A 16,714-nucleotide genomic window follows, 5' to 3' on the forward strand; every position below is an offset into this window, starting at 1 on the left:
GTGATGTGATGCATTGAGGCAGCGCAAAAATTGATAGTACTGCAACATATTCTTGGTGAAAAATATATGAATGCGGGAAAACCATGATTCTGATGGAGGACATTTGGCGGCCCCGTGTTTCAAAATTTATTTTTTATAGTTAAAACCAGGCACTGAAAATGGCAAAATGAATGAAACGAATGGAACTTTCTGAATATAGCTCAACTTATTTTGTCACTTTTAAAGGAAAATAAAGACTGGAAGCCTCGCTAAGCACCTACTTTAAATACCAGTCGTTTCGACTGGTTTTGGTAGAAATAAGTACATTCAAACAGTTCGTAAATCTAGTGTTAATTTCGATTTTCGAAGACCATGTGCAAATCGATAAATGTTGGTTTGGGTATGGGTCAAGTAGAGGCGCCTTGTTGAAATCAAATGTCATCTGTATATTACCAAATATTCTATTTCAATGTAATCGGTTAAATGGCCCGGTAACATCAGATCGTTCAAACTTTCTGACCGAAAGGCGTTTCAAAACCTTTAAGTTTATCCCATTTATAGCTTTGTAAGATGATAAAGAGAAATCGTCAATATAAGCTCACCAGACGTTTTATTTTTACAAGCATATTTTTGTATTCCATCTCATTCTCAAAATTTCTTAACTTTTAAAGGCTATTTATTTAAATTTTCTCTTATATTGGACACTCATTTGTTTCTTGAAAGATGAAACATTACCAGGTTTGCAATTTAGCTAAGATGAAAAAGAAAATTTTGAGGGGAACTTTGGCTGATACGTCACTGGGGGACTCGAATTCTCCACAATAATTTCACACCCATTCGCAAACTCGTCCAATCAGTCGTTGTTCAGCCGGCAACAAAGTGTCATTGGTTGATGTTTTTCGTATATCACCAACACAATCTCGGTTATTTTGTAAACATACCTCAAGTGACGTCAGCCCATCAGCTGATTCTGTTAAATTCGGGCAGAGCCAAAGAGCTCACTTTTGAAATATTTTCATAATGGTCTTTCTTGTTAAGCTTAATAGTAACGTTGCATACGAAAAATCGAGAACAGCAAGCACTATGTCAAAGGACAAAGATTACGTTCAAAAAAGAAAATTAACGTTCCCTTATAAGAGTTAAAAGTAAAATAGAGCCGAAAGTGGCCTTTTGCAGCATTTTTCTAATTAAATATATTATTCATTAAATAATATATTCATACTAATAGCAAAATCAAGTTATAAATATCTTTTAGAATGTAATGCTTTCTTTAACGAAGGTGTAAAGGTAATGGGAAAAGTCAAATAATAAGTTGATTAAATTTATTAAATATGCATGAGACGTACAGTTTGCAGTTTTCAATTATTTTTCATTGGCGTTGTGTGGCAACTCTGCCAGCAAGAATACAAATGAAATGAATGCCAAGCGCAGCTCCAATGTGAAGTGTGTCCCCGGTGACGCTGATAGCTATAATTGTAATGGGCTTATTTGTTGTCACTGCTCTACAGCTTCTATGCTTAGTTGCTGCTAGTCCTTTTACGGTTGCCAAGAATGTAAGTAAACATACGTACACATGCATATACGTAGCCTATTCTCACTGAGCGGGTTTCTCATGCTCATATCAATGCAGCTTGTTTAACTGTCGCTTACAAATTGTAATACGCTTGTCTCATTTGTCAATGCGGACACACAAATGTGTACATACTTTTACATAGCCATGTACACATATCTAAATAAGTACATATGTAGGACTACAAATTCATGGAAGCTCTGCTCAATATACCAACTTAACCCACATACATATACACATACGCAGCTTTGTATTCCCAAAGCTGCTGATCTGCGCCCATATAAATATATACACATAAATACTCTTACACATACATATACTTTTTTGTACACATCAACCTTCCCACCAATTTTATTCCACTCGCTTCAACTTTTATTCTTCGTTTATTTCCGAGTCCGTATTGTCTTGATTTCTTTTCAGCTTGTCGCCTTGTGGCCTTAAATGTCCGCTCTGACGTTGAGTGATATTTTAAATTATTTTACTTTGAGATGGTTGCTTGCCGCCATACATATGTACATGTGCATGTGTAGTTGTGAAGTCTCGGCGTTGGGTCAAGTGCTCGTTTAACCGCATTAAAATTTAATATTCTATTTCAAATATAAGTTTATTTTGCCATGAAAAGTACATTTGGTAGTAGAGTATTTTGTGGACAGCTTGTGGACATCTTGTCACATAACTTCTTCTGATTTGCCTAGCTTGCATTTTCTTAAATATTTTATTTGTTTCTTATTGTTCCAGGCTACTTTTGGCACATCACAGATTTGCATTTGGACACATTTTACTCGACGCAAGGAGATGTTATGCACAGTGAGTATACAAGTTATAAACTTCTGCATAAAATAAATTTACATTCGTTGAAAAAGTGTCACATTGACACCTTTGCATATCATTCGTATAACAAAACTGGAGGACAGAGAAATTACGTATATAGAGTTATTTAATAAGAGGTGTTATTTTGATATTCAAAGAAAAATGCAATTTTTTAATATAAATGATCGGATGCTTATTTCATTATAAAGAGGAAAGTATGCCGTTAATACTGAAAAATAACATCAGGCAAATGAAAGCGTAGACGTGGCATGCTTATGTCCTCACGAATTCCATCTTTGAGGTCTTGAATTGACCCTGAGCTGTTAGCGTAGACCTTCTCTTTCACATGGCCCCAAAGAAAAAGTTACAAGGTGTAAAAGCATAAGATCTCGGTGGCCAATTGTGATCACCTCTTCGAGAGATAACACGGTCCGGAACATTTTTCCCCGTAAATGATCAATGGGTTCGTTGCTTGTGGGGCACGTAGCACCTTCTGGTTGAAAATAGACGTTGCCCAGATCAATACCATTCAATTCCGGCCTTAAAAAATCGTTAATCATCTCTCCAGCTTAACGCCTAACACCTCTTATTGGAATAGAATCAGGGCCGTCGAGAGAAAATTCGGGCCTGGGACTAAAAACTTACGGATACTTATACAAAAATTTAAATAAATTAGAAGCATGTGACCAAATAAATGATTTGCATGGAAAATATATTTAACGTGTAAAAGCAGAAACAGTCAGCATCAAGCGGAATACCATATACCATATTTGTGATAAAAGCCAATAATAAAGGAGTAGTTTCTAACAAAAATGGGGGAAAATATTTTCTTCCACAATATCTTTATTTTTATTTTTATTAAGTGCTGTATGCATGTAAAAAATGCTGGAAATTACTTGGGGTCTATCACCCTCTCTGATGCATTGGCGCTACATGGTAGTAGTTAGGCCGATATTGCTGTATGGGGCCTTAGTATGGTGGGCTGCGACAAGAAAGCTGGCATACTTAATGCCACTGGAAAGGAGTCAACGACTCGCTGCTCTGTGCATATCAGGACCAATGAAAACCACTCCAACGGCGGCGCTGGAAATGATACTCAGCATGCCACCTATTGACCTTATGGCGAAAAATCTGGCAGCGAAATCTGCGAGGAGGTAAGTGGCTGCTGGACTTGTAGAACCTTCGAAACCTTCGAACATAGTTCAATAGGAAAGAGGAGTTCAGGTTCCATAGACTACATGACTCCGTACTTTAATTAGGAGAGAAGCTTTTGTACTACAATTGAAAAGGATGGATGGCACAAAGGCATGAAGTCTGGCCGTAGGACTTTTCATATCTACACAGACGGCTCTAAAGCTTCGGACGGAGTGAGAGCGGGCATTTACTGCTCAAAACTAGGGATTAGGCAGCCTATCAAGCTGCCAGACCAGTGCAGTATTTTCCAAGCGGAAGTTTTTGGAAGAACTCAATAATTAATATATACATGGACAATCAGGCAGCAGCAATAAAAGCAATAAGCTCATATTGTATCAAGTTCAAAAATGTTCAAAGGAACAGGAAGGCCATAGAAAAGCTAGCCGCAAACAGAAGGATGCACATCTATTGGGTACCTGGTCACAAAGGCATTATGGGAAACGAAATAGTAGATGAGATAGCAAAAAGTGCTGTTAGACTACCATTTGAGCAATATACTAAAACCGCTATATACAGTATACAACGAAATAGACGACTACATGAAAAAACTAGTGGAAGATAGGTGGACTAATCTGACCATATGCAAAACAACAAAAGTCTTGTATAGAACTAACGACAAAAAACTGACTCAATTCAAACTAACGCTCTCGCGAAAGGACTACAGAACTGTCGTAGGTATACTGACAGGTCATAATCTATTGACTGCACATGCGTACAAGATAGGGATTGCTAACACGGAAAAATGCAGCAAATTCAGAGAGGATGTTAAGGAAACTTCTGTGCGTTTGGACGGCATTAATAAAAACGCGTTTAAGATGCCTGTGAGCCCCACTGTTTGAGGGTCTGGAGGACGTCTCAAAAGCGGATCTTCCAGCTCTGCGTAAATTCGCCACAAGCGTTGACATCCTACATAATGTCTACTTTCAGTATTCATAGAAGTCGGTATTCACCTGGTATCGCTTGGGACCAAAAAGTCTATGAGTGGCTTAATACCAACCCTTATTAAGCTGTAAATTTGAAATATCTATAAGATAAGTTCAGTTCTCCAAAAATATAACTTTCAGCAAGAAAAAAAAGAATGCCCAAATCCAGCGCAGCATTGCTTGCATACCTATTGATCCTCCACACCTTTGACGAACTATTCCATTGACTATATCGGACTGCAAAAGCACGATTTTAATGGTGGCAATATCAGCCGCTCTAAATGTTAGCGAATGCGGCAACAATTGTGCACACAGCTCTCAGAAACCCAATAATTCAATCACATTATATACTCGACGATCTCCGAAAATGATATCCTCTATATTTTCTCAGATTTCCGGTGCTGCTGCCCTTGACGTGGATTGTTTTCAAGATTTGTACGGCCACGTTTAAATTCAGCACCCCATCTTTCTACTGTACTAATTGATAACGAAAAGTCCTTCAAAGTTCGAAGGATAGAACATTAGCTCAGAAATTTTCTTTACTTTTAAACCTTCCAAAAATAAAAATTCAATCACTGTACGATACTTGATTTTTTCCAGTCTAGAAAATACTGTGGCGCGTCGACTGATAGATTGAAATGAAAATTTACATACGCTCAACTGAAGAGTGTACCAACTTAATAAATAAAATGTTTGCTTGTGGCAACACCCTCCGCAAAACTTATGGAACAACCTAGTAATCGCTAAAAAACTTATAATCGCCACACAGTTATTGTTTTAGATGCACTGTTTGTACAGGGTGTGCAAGGTATACAGGTGGCAGAATTAATAATAGAGATCTTAATTCAAAAAATATTGTTAATGATCAAAATTTGCAAAATTCAATCACTTTCGCAAAGAGTGGGCAACAGTTTTTTTTTGTTTTAATTATTGATCGTCGGATACATATAGGAATCTGGCCTCCATCCTCCATGTCAATCGTTGGAGAAGTGATACCGGGATAACCTCGCGAACGATACTTCCTTATAGTGTAGACTTTCGAAGACTCTACTTGTGAGAAATCCCCACAGTCTCTCACGGCTCTCAGCAAATTTGGAAGAATCGGCTGATGTAACCAGGATCATGCCAGGGGTTTGTTTACAAAAATACTGAAATTATACGAATATACGAAACAAATTAACACAGTCTATAGCCTTCGTTGTATTCCGCTCAATTTCTTTTTTCACTGAAGCTGAAGGCCCAATCTGGTAATCCGTGGACCGAAGCGGCTTATCAGTTTGTTAGGGAAGCAATCACGCAGTATCGCCACGGTTTCTCTGGCCGTGTGCGATGTGGCGCCATCTTGCTGAAACCATGTGTGTCTATTGAAGGAAGGAAGATTTCTCATTATTGGCAGAAAATAATAGTTCAGCATGCGCCGATAAGAGACACCATCCACAGAAATTGTTTGCCCTCGACGGTTTTCAAAAAATATTCTTCAATTATTCCACTGCTTGACAATACACACCAAACCATCACTTCGCGACTGTAAAGTGGCTCTTACTTTTGCAATAGTAGGTTTTGTCCTTTAGGTGACCAATAACAGCAATTTGTTTTAATTGAATGAAGGCATGAAGTCTAAAATTCGTCCTTAATATTTTATGAACAATAATTTTTGTAGCTGGGTCACAGCCGCTGTCTGTTTGCCATCCAACTTGTTGCCGGGATTCTTTGTTTATACCCCCGGACACCCTTTACAAGCTACAACTCTAGTTGCTTATAAGTTTCGTAAAAGTTAACTGGCGGCTCGAATTAAAGTTTACTAAAATTTGTATACATATAAAGTTCCGTCTGGGTCATATTTCTCTCTCCCCTGCTTCTTTTTTTATTAAAATTATTTGAAGTTCTAAAAAATTGAGCTATCACCTTGCAGTTGATTCTAATGCTAGGTATTGGGTTGAGGTCAAGGAAATAGCTTTTGCGCTATCGCTGAACTGAGGACAACTCCTGCTGTTGCTACTTCTTCCTTTAAGATTGAGAACACTTTAAAAGTTAAGGCATTTGTTATGTAGCAAGCATCACATGCATTCCATCAGCATCACGTACATTATTCACTTTGGACATAAATGTGTCTCAAAAATCTTAACCGCCGATTCTCGGACTTCACTTAGAGTCGATTGGGACACGGAAACGCTTCTTTTCCAATGATATTATATTATTGGTCTACTTAGTGGAGTTTGACGCACAGCAAATATACACATAAACAGCATTTTTTTTATATTGCCTTTGGCGATTTCGATTCGATTAATGTAGAGTGAAAGTAAATACTTAAAAATATTATACAAAAAAAAAAAAACAATATTCCAATAAGTTGAGTCGTCTTTGATTTCTTGCATTTTGGAAATTATTTTATAATTTTTAGCAAATTTTGGCTCTTTTTTAAGTTTATCCAACTTATGTCGAAAAAATCTTCCGAGAGAGATAAGCTTCAAATTCAAAAACGCTGTGCAAATAGGGCTGCAAAGTCCCGGGCCTAACACATAGATGGCAATAGATTTTTTCGTCCATCTCTTTTTCAGTTAGTACTAACCTTAAAAATAACACTGTTAAAATTTCATAATATTCATTTATCAGTTCGTGAGTTATTGTGCTAAAAGAGACGCTACTTCTGTTATCTTTTAAAAAAAGGATCAAACAGAATTTCTGGTTTTCATTTTACACTTCTTCTTCATGGAGAAAAATATCGTTCAAACAAAGAAATGGCTTGAAAAGTGTTAAGGGGGCTCAGCTTCATCAGAAACAACAATAGTTTGCTGGCTTTAAATGTGGTCGTAGAAACACGGCACAACGCTGTAAACGTTCAGATGAAGCGGTAACACCATAAAACGTCAAAAAGTCTACAAAATCGTTTCAAATGATCAAAAAGTGAAGTTCCACCAGTTGGCAGACATCGTAAAGATATCAAAAGAACGGGTTGTCTATATATTGTTTGATCATTTGACTATGAAAAAGCTCTGTTCAAAGCGGGTGCCGCATTTTTTCACTGTTGATCAAAACCAAGAACGTGCTGATGATTGTGAAAGCTGCCGAAACCCACATGAATACGGTCATCAAATTTTGCTCCCTGCGACTACTGGCTATTCGCAGACATAAAAAAAAGAATTCTCGCCGGTAAGAAATTTTGCTCAAGTGAAGAGGTTATCGCTGAAACTAAAGCCTATTTTGAGGCAAAAAGTAAATCGGTCTACTAAAGTGTTATTGAAAATGATTGCGTTGTTCTTGATGGAAATTAAATAGATGAAAAAAGCTAATTGTAAACAAAAAAACCCTAGTTTCTTTGTTAGGCCCGGGACTTTTCGGCCCGTGCGTTATGTACATATTTTGGGACTTTATTTTATAAGATGCAGATATGTACCTGTAATTCGCAGCTTTAGTTTTCATTTTGAAATTTGAATTCTGCACATTAAAAAATGTGCTTCACCAAATGCAAATTAAATATTTCCGAATAAAGAAATGAAGGGCACTTGTAATTCTCAAAGTAAAAAGCTCGTGGAAGTTGCTATTTTAACTTGCAGCAAAATTAAGTCATCTACTTAACTGCCAGTTTCCGCAAATGCCAACACCTTTCACTTTCATTTTGGCACCAGAATGTCCTACAGAGCTCAAGCACTTATTTGCGTTTGTAAATTGTTATTGTTTCAATCAAATTAAAATTTTATTTCTATTGCAAATTCCAAACAGCACTTTGCGCTTTTCATTGTTCCCTTCTCTTTCATTTTATTTGGCCTCTCATGCACGAATTACTCGTAACCTGCCTGCATTTGGTTCAGTTGTATTCGTTTTTATTTGTTATTGCTTATTTTCCTTTGTGAGTTTGGTTGTGCCGGTCAATGGGGCAATGTGGCAATGTGGCATACATTCCGATTCTGGGGTGCCCATTTGTGTAAAATGAAAAGGAGGCGGCTACGGAAGTGCCTGCAGGGAGTACAGCAAATCCCACCAAAATTGTGCTAACCATTACGACAATGAATGGTCGGTCATATAGCTTTCGGCATTGTCAGCAAAAATACGTCTGTTGTTACATGCTTGCAACTTTCCAATTTCATTTTGTGGCCGCAGCGAAAATCTTCCATACTTTTTAGTGCTCTTAATTTTATTAAATTTACTTCTTCTTTTTTAATCTGACAGAGGGAAGAGTGCTGCATACCTGGATAGCCATACCAATTTTTTCTAAGACTTGTTTTCTTACTTTTTTAGGTTTTTGTTTTACATTTATATTCGCCAAAGCACTTTGTTTATTTTTCCGGTACGTTGATAATCTTAGCAAGTATTTCTAAAACGGCCTTTTCCATTTGCGCTTCTTTCAGGTTGCTGGCGCATCGACGGTCAATCGCCAAGCGCTTCCATTCGTTCACCGGGTCGCTTTGGTGATTACTTTTGCGACAGTCCTTGGAGTCTAATTGAGTCGGCGGCGAAAGCAATGAAATCGCGGCAAGGTGACAATGTCGAATTCGTGCTATGGACAGGGTAAGTAGTAAAAATGAGAGGTAAAGGTGTTATGGAAAAGATTAGAAAAAATAAGCTTTGATTGCGTTTTTGTGCATACATACAAACGAACATATTTATTTTAATGAAAAGTTGACGTCAGTGGCTTAATCGAATGGTTGAAATTATTGAAATTGTGTGTGTTGAAATTTGTTCCTCCGTCGTAAAATGAGTACCTCTGGGTGTAATGTACATACCGTCTTTTTCCGAAAATAACTTACTTACTTATAACTTTCTTTTTTTTGTGCTTTTCTTCTATGCTTATTTTCGGGAGAGGGCAAAAATAAAAGTATATTTATATATTTTTAATTTAATATTTATTTTACTTCGAATACAGAAATTTAAATTTATTCAATTACAGTCTTGTCATCTTCTTCTGGAACATCATCATAAATAAAATTCTGAATTATATTCTGATTTTCTTCCAAATCCATTTCCTGTTGAATCATTGGTCCGACCCTCTCATGTCGTGCGATATAGCTATCGTTAAATGAATACTTCTTGTCTAAGAAACTATCGCTTATTTTGTCCCATAAATTTTTACCCAATCCTTAACTTCTTGTGAGCCTGATTTTACAAAATTACATCGATCATTTCTCAACATTCTGTTTTCAATATATTCATTGATTTCTATCAGCAAACGATCCTTCAATGGCTTTTTTATTGCAATGTCAAGTGTCTGGAGGTAGCCAGTCATTCGGAATCATCATTTGATCAACCTTCCTCCCAGCTAGAAAGTTTTTCACGTCTTAAGCGCGGTGAGTACTGTCTGAATCCCAAACTAGTAAACCTCTACTCTAACCCTTCAACAGTGGTGGCAGCATAAAATCAACCAACTTTCTTATAATTGCTTGAGTGCACCAAGCTTTTTCACTTTCAATGATATAAGTTCCTGAAACATGTTAGCGATTAAAACTGGCGATACTTTCTAGCCATCTAGACGAATCGCCAAAATACAGGTAACACGTGCACTATTCGAACCGGTAGAAGGAATGTAAATTGACGAAGAAGCCTTGTGGTACATTGTCGTTAGAGCTCCTTGGCCTAGAAATACCGCGGTATCATCCATACCAATCATGTTGGAGAGTTGGTATTTCAAAAAATCGATGCCATCAACAAAAAGCTTAAACACAAGTGCACGCTTAACAACCTCATTTTCTTCCAACTTAAACAATGTTGTTGACCTCCTTCACTTCCTATCGTGCAAGGAAGTTGTCCAACCAGTTCAGTCCTGCGCACAACCAAAGCTATTGTTCTCCTGCCTGCAGTCCATTCCCAGATGCAATCGTCCAGCTCAGAAAATAACGGCTGCTGACCTAATCTTACTCTGCGTTTTTTCTCATTTCCTTGGTCCACCAGTTGGCACAGGTAATTGCAGCCTACACGCTATTTACGAACCATAAGGAGATCCAGCATATTCTCTTTACAGAATGCTACAACCCCAGATTTGCAACCCTGGAGTCTTCCACGATTCCCTTTTTGTATTCGACCGAATAACTCTTTCGTTTTGTACTCGTTTTTAACGAATTTACAAAAAGTTTCGAAAATCACAATGCGGCTTATTTTCGGGGCATGTCTTATTTTGCAAAAAGTTCCGAAAATCACAATACGGCTTATTTTCAGAGGTTGTCTTATTTTTATTTTATTTTTAAAGACGGTATTAAACTAAACATTCTAGAATTTCACACGGCGCGGCGATGCCTTGTGAGAGTCATGTGTTCACACAAGTCGCCATAATGCAAACCACGACGCACAGAATACTGTATAGAAGGGGGAGCCTTCCGAAAGCCGCTACTTTATTTTTGGCTAATCTGAAAATTGTCTGCTATCACAACAAAAAATAAACAAATGTATGTAGATTCAGATCTGTGTTTGCACGATTTATTCTATGTTCTCGGCTTTCCACTCAATTTCGCTTATTTTGCCGCTTTGTTTGTTTCTTTTTCTGTATTGACGTCACGGCCTTGGTAGGCAAAATCTGGTATTCTAGTAAGTGCCAACATTTTACTCTTCCTGTGATACATGTGAGATTCTGTTAGTTGGTGTGAAAGTGTGGTTATACCACGCTCGAGTACGAAAATTCAAACATTCTTTGGAATTTTTCTGCGGTTTTACTAATAAAGCGAGGAAAAGTTCATTTTAGACCCTTATTTAGTTCATCAAGAGGAGCTCATAGAATCTTGTTTTAATAAAATATATAAAATGGCCTCTTCGAGACACTTCGAATACATACACTTCTTGTATTGTCCATTGGTGAACACTACAACAAATTTTGAACAGCCCTTAGAACAAACAAACATATGTTTCTTTATAGAAAAACTCATACATTTCTTTCGCAAAATACTAGCAGTTAAAAAAAATCTAGGTGATGAAGAGCCCAACAAAACGCAAATTCGAAAGAAAGATAAAGTTTATAATAGGACTATGAATAAGTTCGTGCGGTTTTTTTTCGAAATTTGAAACTTTATTGACGTAAAATGGTTACAAATTTAATATTCAAAATATTGTCCATCGCTTACTACTACTTTCTCCCATCTTTCTGGCAATTCACGGATTCCCTTTGTGAAAAATTCGGTCGGTTTTGCCGCAATCCACGAATCGATCCATTTTTTGACTTCATCGTAATTACGGAAGTGCTGGTCAGCCAGGCCATGTTGCATCGATCGGAAGAGATAGTAATCGGATGGCGCAAGGTCTGGACTATACAGCGGGTGGGGTAGGACATCCCATTTGAGCGTTTCTAAGTATGTTTTGACCACTTGTGCAACATGTGGCCGAGCATTGTCATGTTGCAAAATAACTTTGTCGTGTCTATCGGCGTATTGCGGCCGTTTTTCTCGCAGTGCTCGGCTCAAACGCATCAATTGTCGTCGGTAGACATCCCCCGTAATCGTTTCATTCGGTTTCAGTAGCTCATAATACACAACACCCAGCTGGTCCCACCAGATACACAGCATAACCTTCAGGCCATGAATATTCTGCGCCGACGTCGATGTTGAAGCATGGCCAGGGTATCCATACGTTGCCCGACGTTTTGGATTGTCGTAATGGACCCACTTTTCATCGCCAGTCACAATTCGATGCAAAAACCCCTTTCTTTTGTGCCGTTGAAGCAGTGTTCGCATGCCATAAAACGGCGTTCAACGTCTCTTGGCTTCAATTCATACGGCACCCAATGGTCTACCTTTCGGATCATTCCCATGGCTTTTAAACGTTTGGAAATGGTTGATTGATCAACTCTCAAAGTTTTTGCAACCTCTTCTTGCGTTTGAGCCGGATCTTGATCGAGCAATTCCTCCAATTCGGTATCCATGAACTTTGGCGGCGCACCCTCGCGTTCTTCGTCTTCCAAGCCAAAATCACCACTTTTAAAGCGTGCAACCCACTTCTGGCACGTTCGCTCAGATAGAGCATGCTCACCATAAACTTCCACCAAGATACGATGACTTTCGGCTGCTTTTTTCTTCATATTAAAATAATGAAGAAGAATTCCCCGCAAAAACACATTATTTGGCACGAAATTCGACATTTTCAAGTGTGGTAAAAATATTGTTGTTTACACTTCAAATAAAAAACTTATACTGACGTTTGTGCCTTACGACAGTAGCTCTCCAATGAATGTTTGGAAATGTGGATCGATGGAATAATAATCAAGTTACGCCATCTGTTGTAAAACCGAAACGAACTTATTCATAGTCCTATTATTAAAATATTCAAAGTCTACGAAGAACTCTTTGTGCAATTTACACTGCTAGTAGAAGTTTTATAACAACAAATTTTACAAAGAACCCTGTAAGACATAGTCCGTGTTCTTCCAACAAATTTATTATGAGCTCTTGATATTCTCTCCCTAGAAGAGGCAAATCATGCAGTTAAATTGCACTGACAGAGAGCTTTCATGAAAAAAAAACACCAGTCTAACGGTTAGACGCGATAGAAGTGAAACCTTCCGTAAAACAAACTGAGAGAGAATAAGACGAAAGCAGCATTAGGAGCAAGATAATTATAGGTTCATTATAATATTGCTATAAAGTTCATATTTTATTTTCTTCATTTTATTATTATTCATCCTCAATGTTTTCAATTTCAACAAATGATACGAGTGGCTTATGATAGCTAAAATATGATACAAATGCTTTGGTTTCGATGTTGTCAACATGTCTTTGAAATACCGCGTCAATGGTTGTTTTTGATCGTGTTGTCGATTCAGTGCGATTGTTACACATTTTTAAATTGAATGTTGTACTGAGAAAGTCAATTAAAGGAACCGCTGTATCCAATGCAAAATTTACGTTAAAATCGCCACTTAAAATCATTGGAACTTTATCGTAATCTTTTCTAAGTATCCGCGATACTTCTGGTATATACTTTATTAAATTTTCGTGAATGAATTCCGTGATGCTGTTTATTGATTTTTTTTTTCTGTCGATATTCACGACACTTTTCTGCATTATTTTTCGGCATAATTGCGGTAAATATTTAAAAATGAAAATATTTACGAATATAAAAATACACACGCGGTTGCTATTATGAGCGTCCCCAGCAAAACCTGCGTGACCGAAACTCTAACACAATTACATTTTTTTGAATGTTACAAACACATATGCACGCAGGTTTTGCTGGGGCGTGACCGAAACTCTAACACAATTACACATACATGTGCACTCGTATTTGTTTGAAAATCGACTTTTTTTTTTTGGTTCTCCGTCACCTTTGGAAAATGTGTAAACAGTAAGCAAACTTTATTCATATATTTTTCCTCATTTTTGCATCAGTAAAATTAAACAAACGCCGTAGCCGAATGGGTTGGTGCGTGACTACTATTCAGAATTCACAGAGAGAACGTCAGTTCGAATCTCGGTGAAAACACCAAAATTAAGGAAAACTATTTTTCTAATAGCGCTCACCCCTCAGCAGGCAATGGCAAAACACCGAGTGTATTTCTGCCATGAAAAAAAGCTCCTCATAAACATATCATAAAATAAAAAAATAAAATAACTGAATAAACAAAATTTTTTTCTTGTGATTCGAACCAAGGATTTTCGATCGGAAGCTCACATTGCTAGCCGCTCGGCTATCGCGCCATGCTGTCGGCGCTGGCCTAAAAGTTATTTAGTTCGTCGCTACGTGTATATGTAATATTCGTAACCAAGAGTGTCGCTTTTTTCGTTTCACTTTTTCTCAAATCACTCCCAACGATTCTAAAGAAGTTTTCACTTCAAAATCCCTCATGACATAAATAAACTAAGCGCCTCAGAAGTTAATCCAAAAATTATTAAATTTTTTCTGTAAGTTTGGCTGCTCGAATTCTCTAAACATCTGCGTCTCCTTTGTGGAGTTGTTGCTTCCACTTACGAATATTTAGAAACGGTACTAGGGTCACATTAATTGCTATAATGAGTTCTTAGTGGTATTGCTTAAAATTTGCACTTATAGTTATCTTATAGAGTCATTAGCCTGGATCTTAAATAAATCATTCTCATCTCAACAAATGGTTGATCTTCAAAAAAAACGATGAAAATTTTGTGTACATTTACACTAGAATACATGAATTTTTATTCCGAAATGTCCCATTTAATGAAAAAAAAAAAAATCTTCTAATGAAGGTAGTTCAATACATATTTCTTTATACACCCAAATCTTAAGCTATAATACACTCAACTGAATTGACTAATATGTCAATCGGCAGGAAGAATAATATCGTTAAATTCAACCTCGAACTATTTTGTTTCCACTTTTTTTCTACCATAGTTTTAGTAAAATAGGCAAAAGATAGTAAAAATATAGATTTTCTTGAGTAAACATTAAATGAATTGAGCAGGTACGGGCAATTTATTGAGCCCACACATACCTGGAGAGTGAACACCAGTCGTGAAGATCTGGCGTATGCAGTCGACGCTATTTAACTCTAGCGTTCATATCAACATATGGAAATGAAATTAAACTTGCTTCAGCCAGAGTCCATAAAAGCAGGACTCAAAATTAATATTCAAAAGACGGAGTCTATGCGTATAAAAACTAGCAATGCAGTGTTGTTTATAATTGGAGAAGACACTTTTGCTGACTTTGACAGTTTTTAATATTTGGGAAGTATCATCTCCATAGACGGTGACGCAAAAAGGGACAAAAATGACCGAATAAATAAACCACGTGGTGCATTAGATAAGCTTCGAAATAACACATGGGCTGAAAAAAGCCGGACCTAACACGTATCTGGCACATAGATTAGCACTCAGTTAGTGTTACCTTAAAAAAACTGCAGGTAAAATTTCGTGGTATTTATTCAATAGTTTGTGAGCTAAGAGCGACTCTACTTTTGTTATTTTCAAAACAATGGATCGAAAAGAATTTCGTGTCTTAATTTTACAAAGCTTTTTGAAAAATGTTTTCAAGCGAAGCTATAGCTTGAAAAGTGTTTTGTAGACTCCGCTCCATCAGAAACAACAATGAAACGATTCGAATTACTCCAACATCCACCATATTAGCCAGATTTGGTTCTCGTCGACTACTGGCTGTTCGCAGACCTAAAAAAATGTTCATCGGTAAGAAATACCGCTTGAATGAAGAGGTTATCGCTGAAGCTGAGGCAAATATTTATTTTATGGTATTGAAATATTAAAGTGTAGCTGGAATTATTGCGTTGTTCTTGTTGGAAATTATGTTGATGAATAAACTTTTCGAAACTTTTCAGCCCATGTGTTATATGGCACTCCAATAACATCAACACTTGTACAAAGTTTAAAATTTTTAACATCGACCACGAACTCAAAGCGGGAAGCGCTTATAAACAAGTATCCGTGTAATATACTTGAGATATGGTGGCCAAGTGTAATAAAAAAAGAGGGGTTCTGGAGAATTACAAGAAGAAAAAATATGGATGAATAGGGCATACTCTGTCAAAACCTTATAATGAAATATTGCATGCCATCTTGGCACTCGCAAGGAACGAAAATAAGAGGCAGACCACTGATAACGTGGCAAAGGACTATTCGCAATGCCACTAGAAAATCGTTGAACTGAGACCTACATATCACTAGAAATAAAAATGTTTGCAGAATTTTCGCCGAATACTTAAGCTCCTAAAGGGGTATGAAGTAAATAATAATAATATAAAAGAGGGAGCAGGTCAGTCCATAAGTTCGTGCGTATTTTACCCATAATTTCACTTTTGTACGATTTTTGCATACAAACAATTATTCGCGGAATATAACGGAACTACTTATATTTTCTTTGAAATATTGTGCATTCAACAAGCGATTTTAATCGCGGATAGAAGCACGTGTTGTTGAAAAATAAAATGGAATCTTCGAACGCGTATAAGAGGTATATTTTTATTTTTTTTTTGAAGTGGTAAAAACGCAACAACTGCTGCTGCAGAAATAAACACTGTTCACGGAGAGAATACCGTGAGTGCAAGTACTGCGCAAAAGTGGTTTCCAAATTTCGAAGTGGTAACTGCGACGTGGAGGATGCCCCGCGCGCTGGTCGTCCAGAAGTCTTTAACTCCGACGCCTTGCTCGAACTTGTGGAAGCTGAGCCAAATTTGACAGTCCATATCATAGCTCAGAGGTTAAATTCATCGTATGGAACAGTTCACAGGCACCTGGTTCAGTTGGGAAAGATTTCAAAGCAGGGAAAATGGGTTCCGCATAGACTTTCCGCCGCCAACCTTCAGCTGAGAGTGAATGTGAGTTCTCAGCTGCTGCAACGGTTA

At 37.3% G+C, this 16,714-nt stretch overlaps 1 protein-coding gene across 1 annotated transcript in view; it reads left to right on the forward strand.

The window, feature by feature from the left end:
- Positions 1-1,393: 1,393 nt before the first annotated feature.
- Positions 1,394-16,714, forward strand: part of LOC128861812 (acid sphingomyelinase-like phosphodiesterase 3a) — a 42,814-nt gene continuing 27,493 nt past the window's right edge. Inside the window, exons 1-3 of the mRNA XM_054100188.1 lie at positions 1,394-1,454; positions 2,288-2,356; positions 8,823-8,982. Of these exons, the coding sequence (XP_053956163.1) occupies positions 1,394-1,454; positions 2,288-2,356; positions 8,823-8,982 (290 nt within the window). The remainder of the gene's footprint in view (positions 1,455-2,287; positions 2,357-8,822; positions 8,983-16,714) is intronic.

This window comes from Anastrepha ludens, chromosome 4 (genome assembly GCF_028408465.1).
Source record: "Anastrepha ludens isolate Willacy chromosome 4, idAnaLude1.1, whole genome shotgun sequence".
NCBI lineage: Eukaryota > Metazoa > Arthropoda > Insecta > Diptera > Tephritidae > Anastrepha > Anastrepha ludens.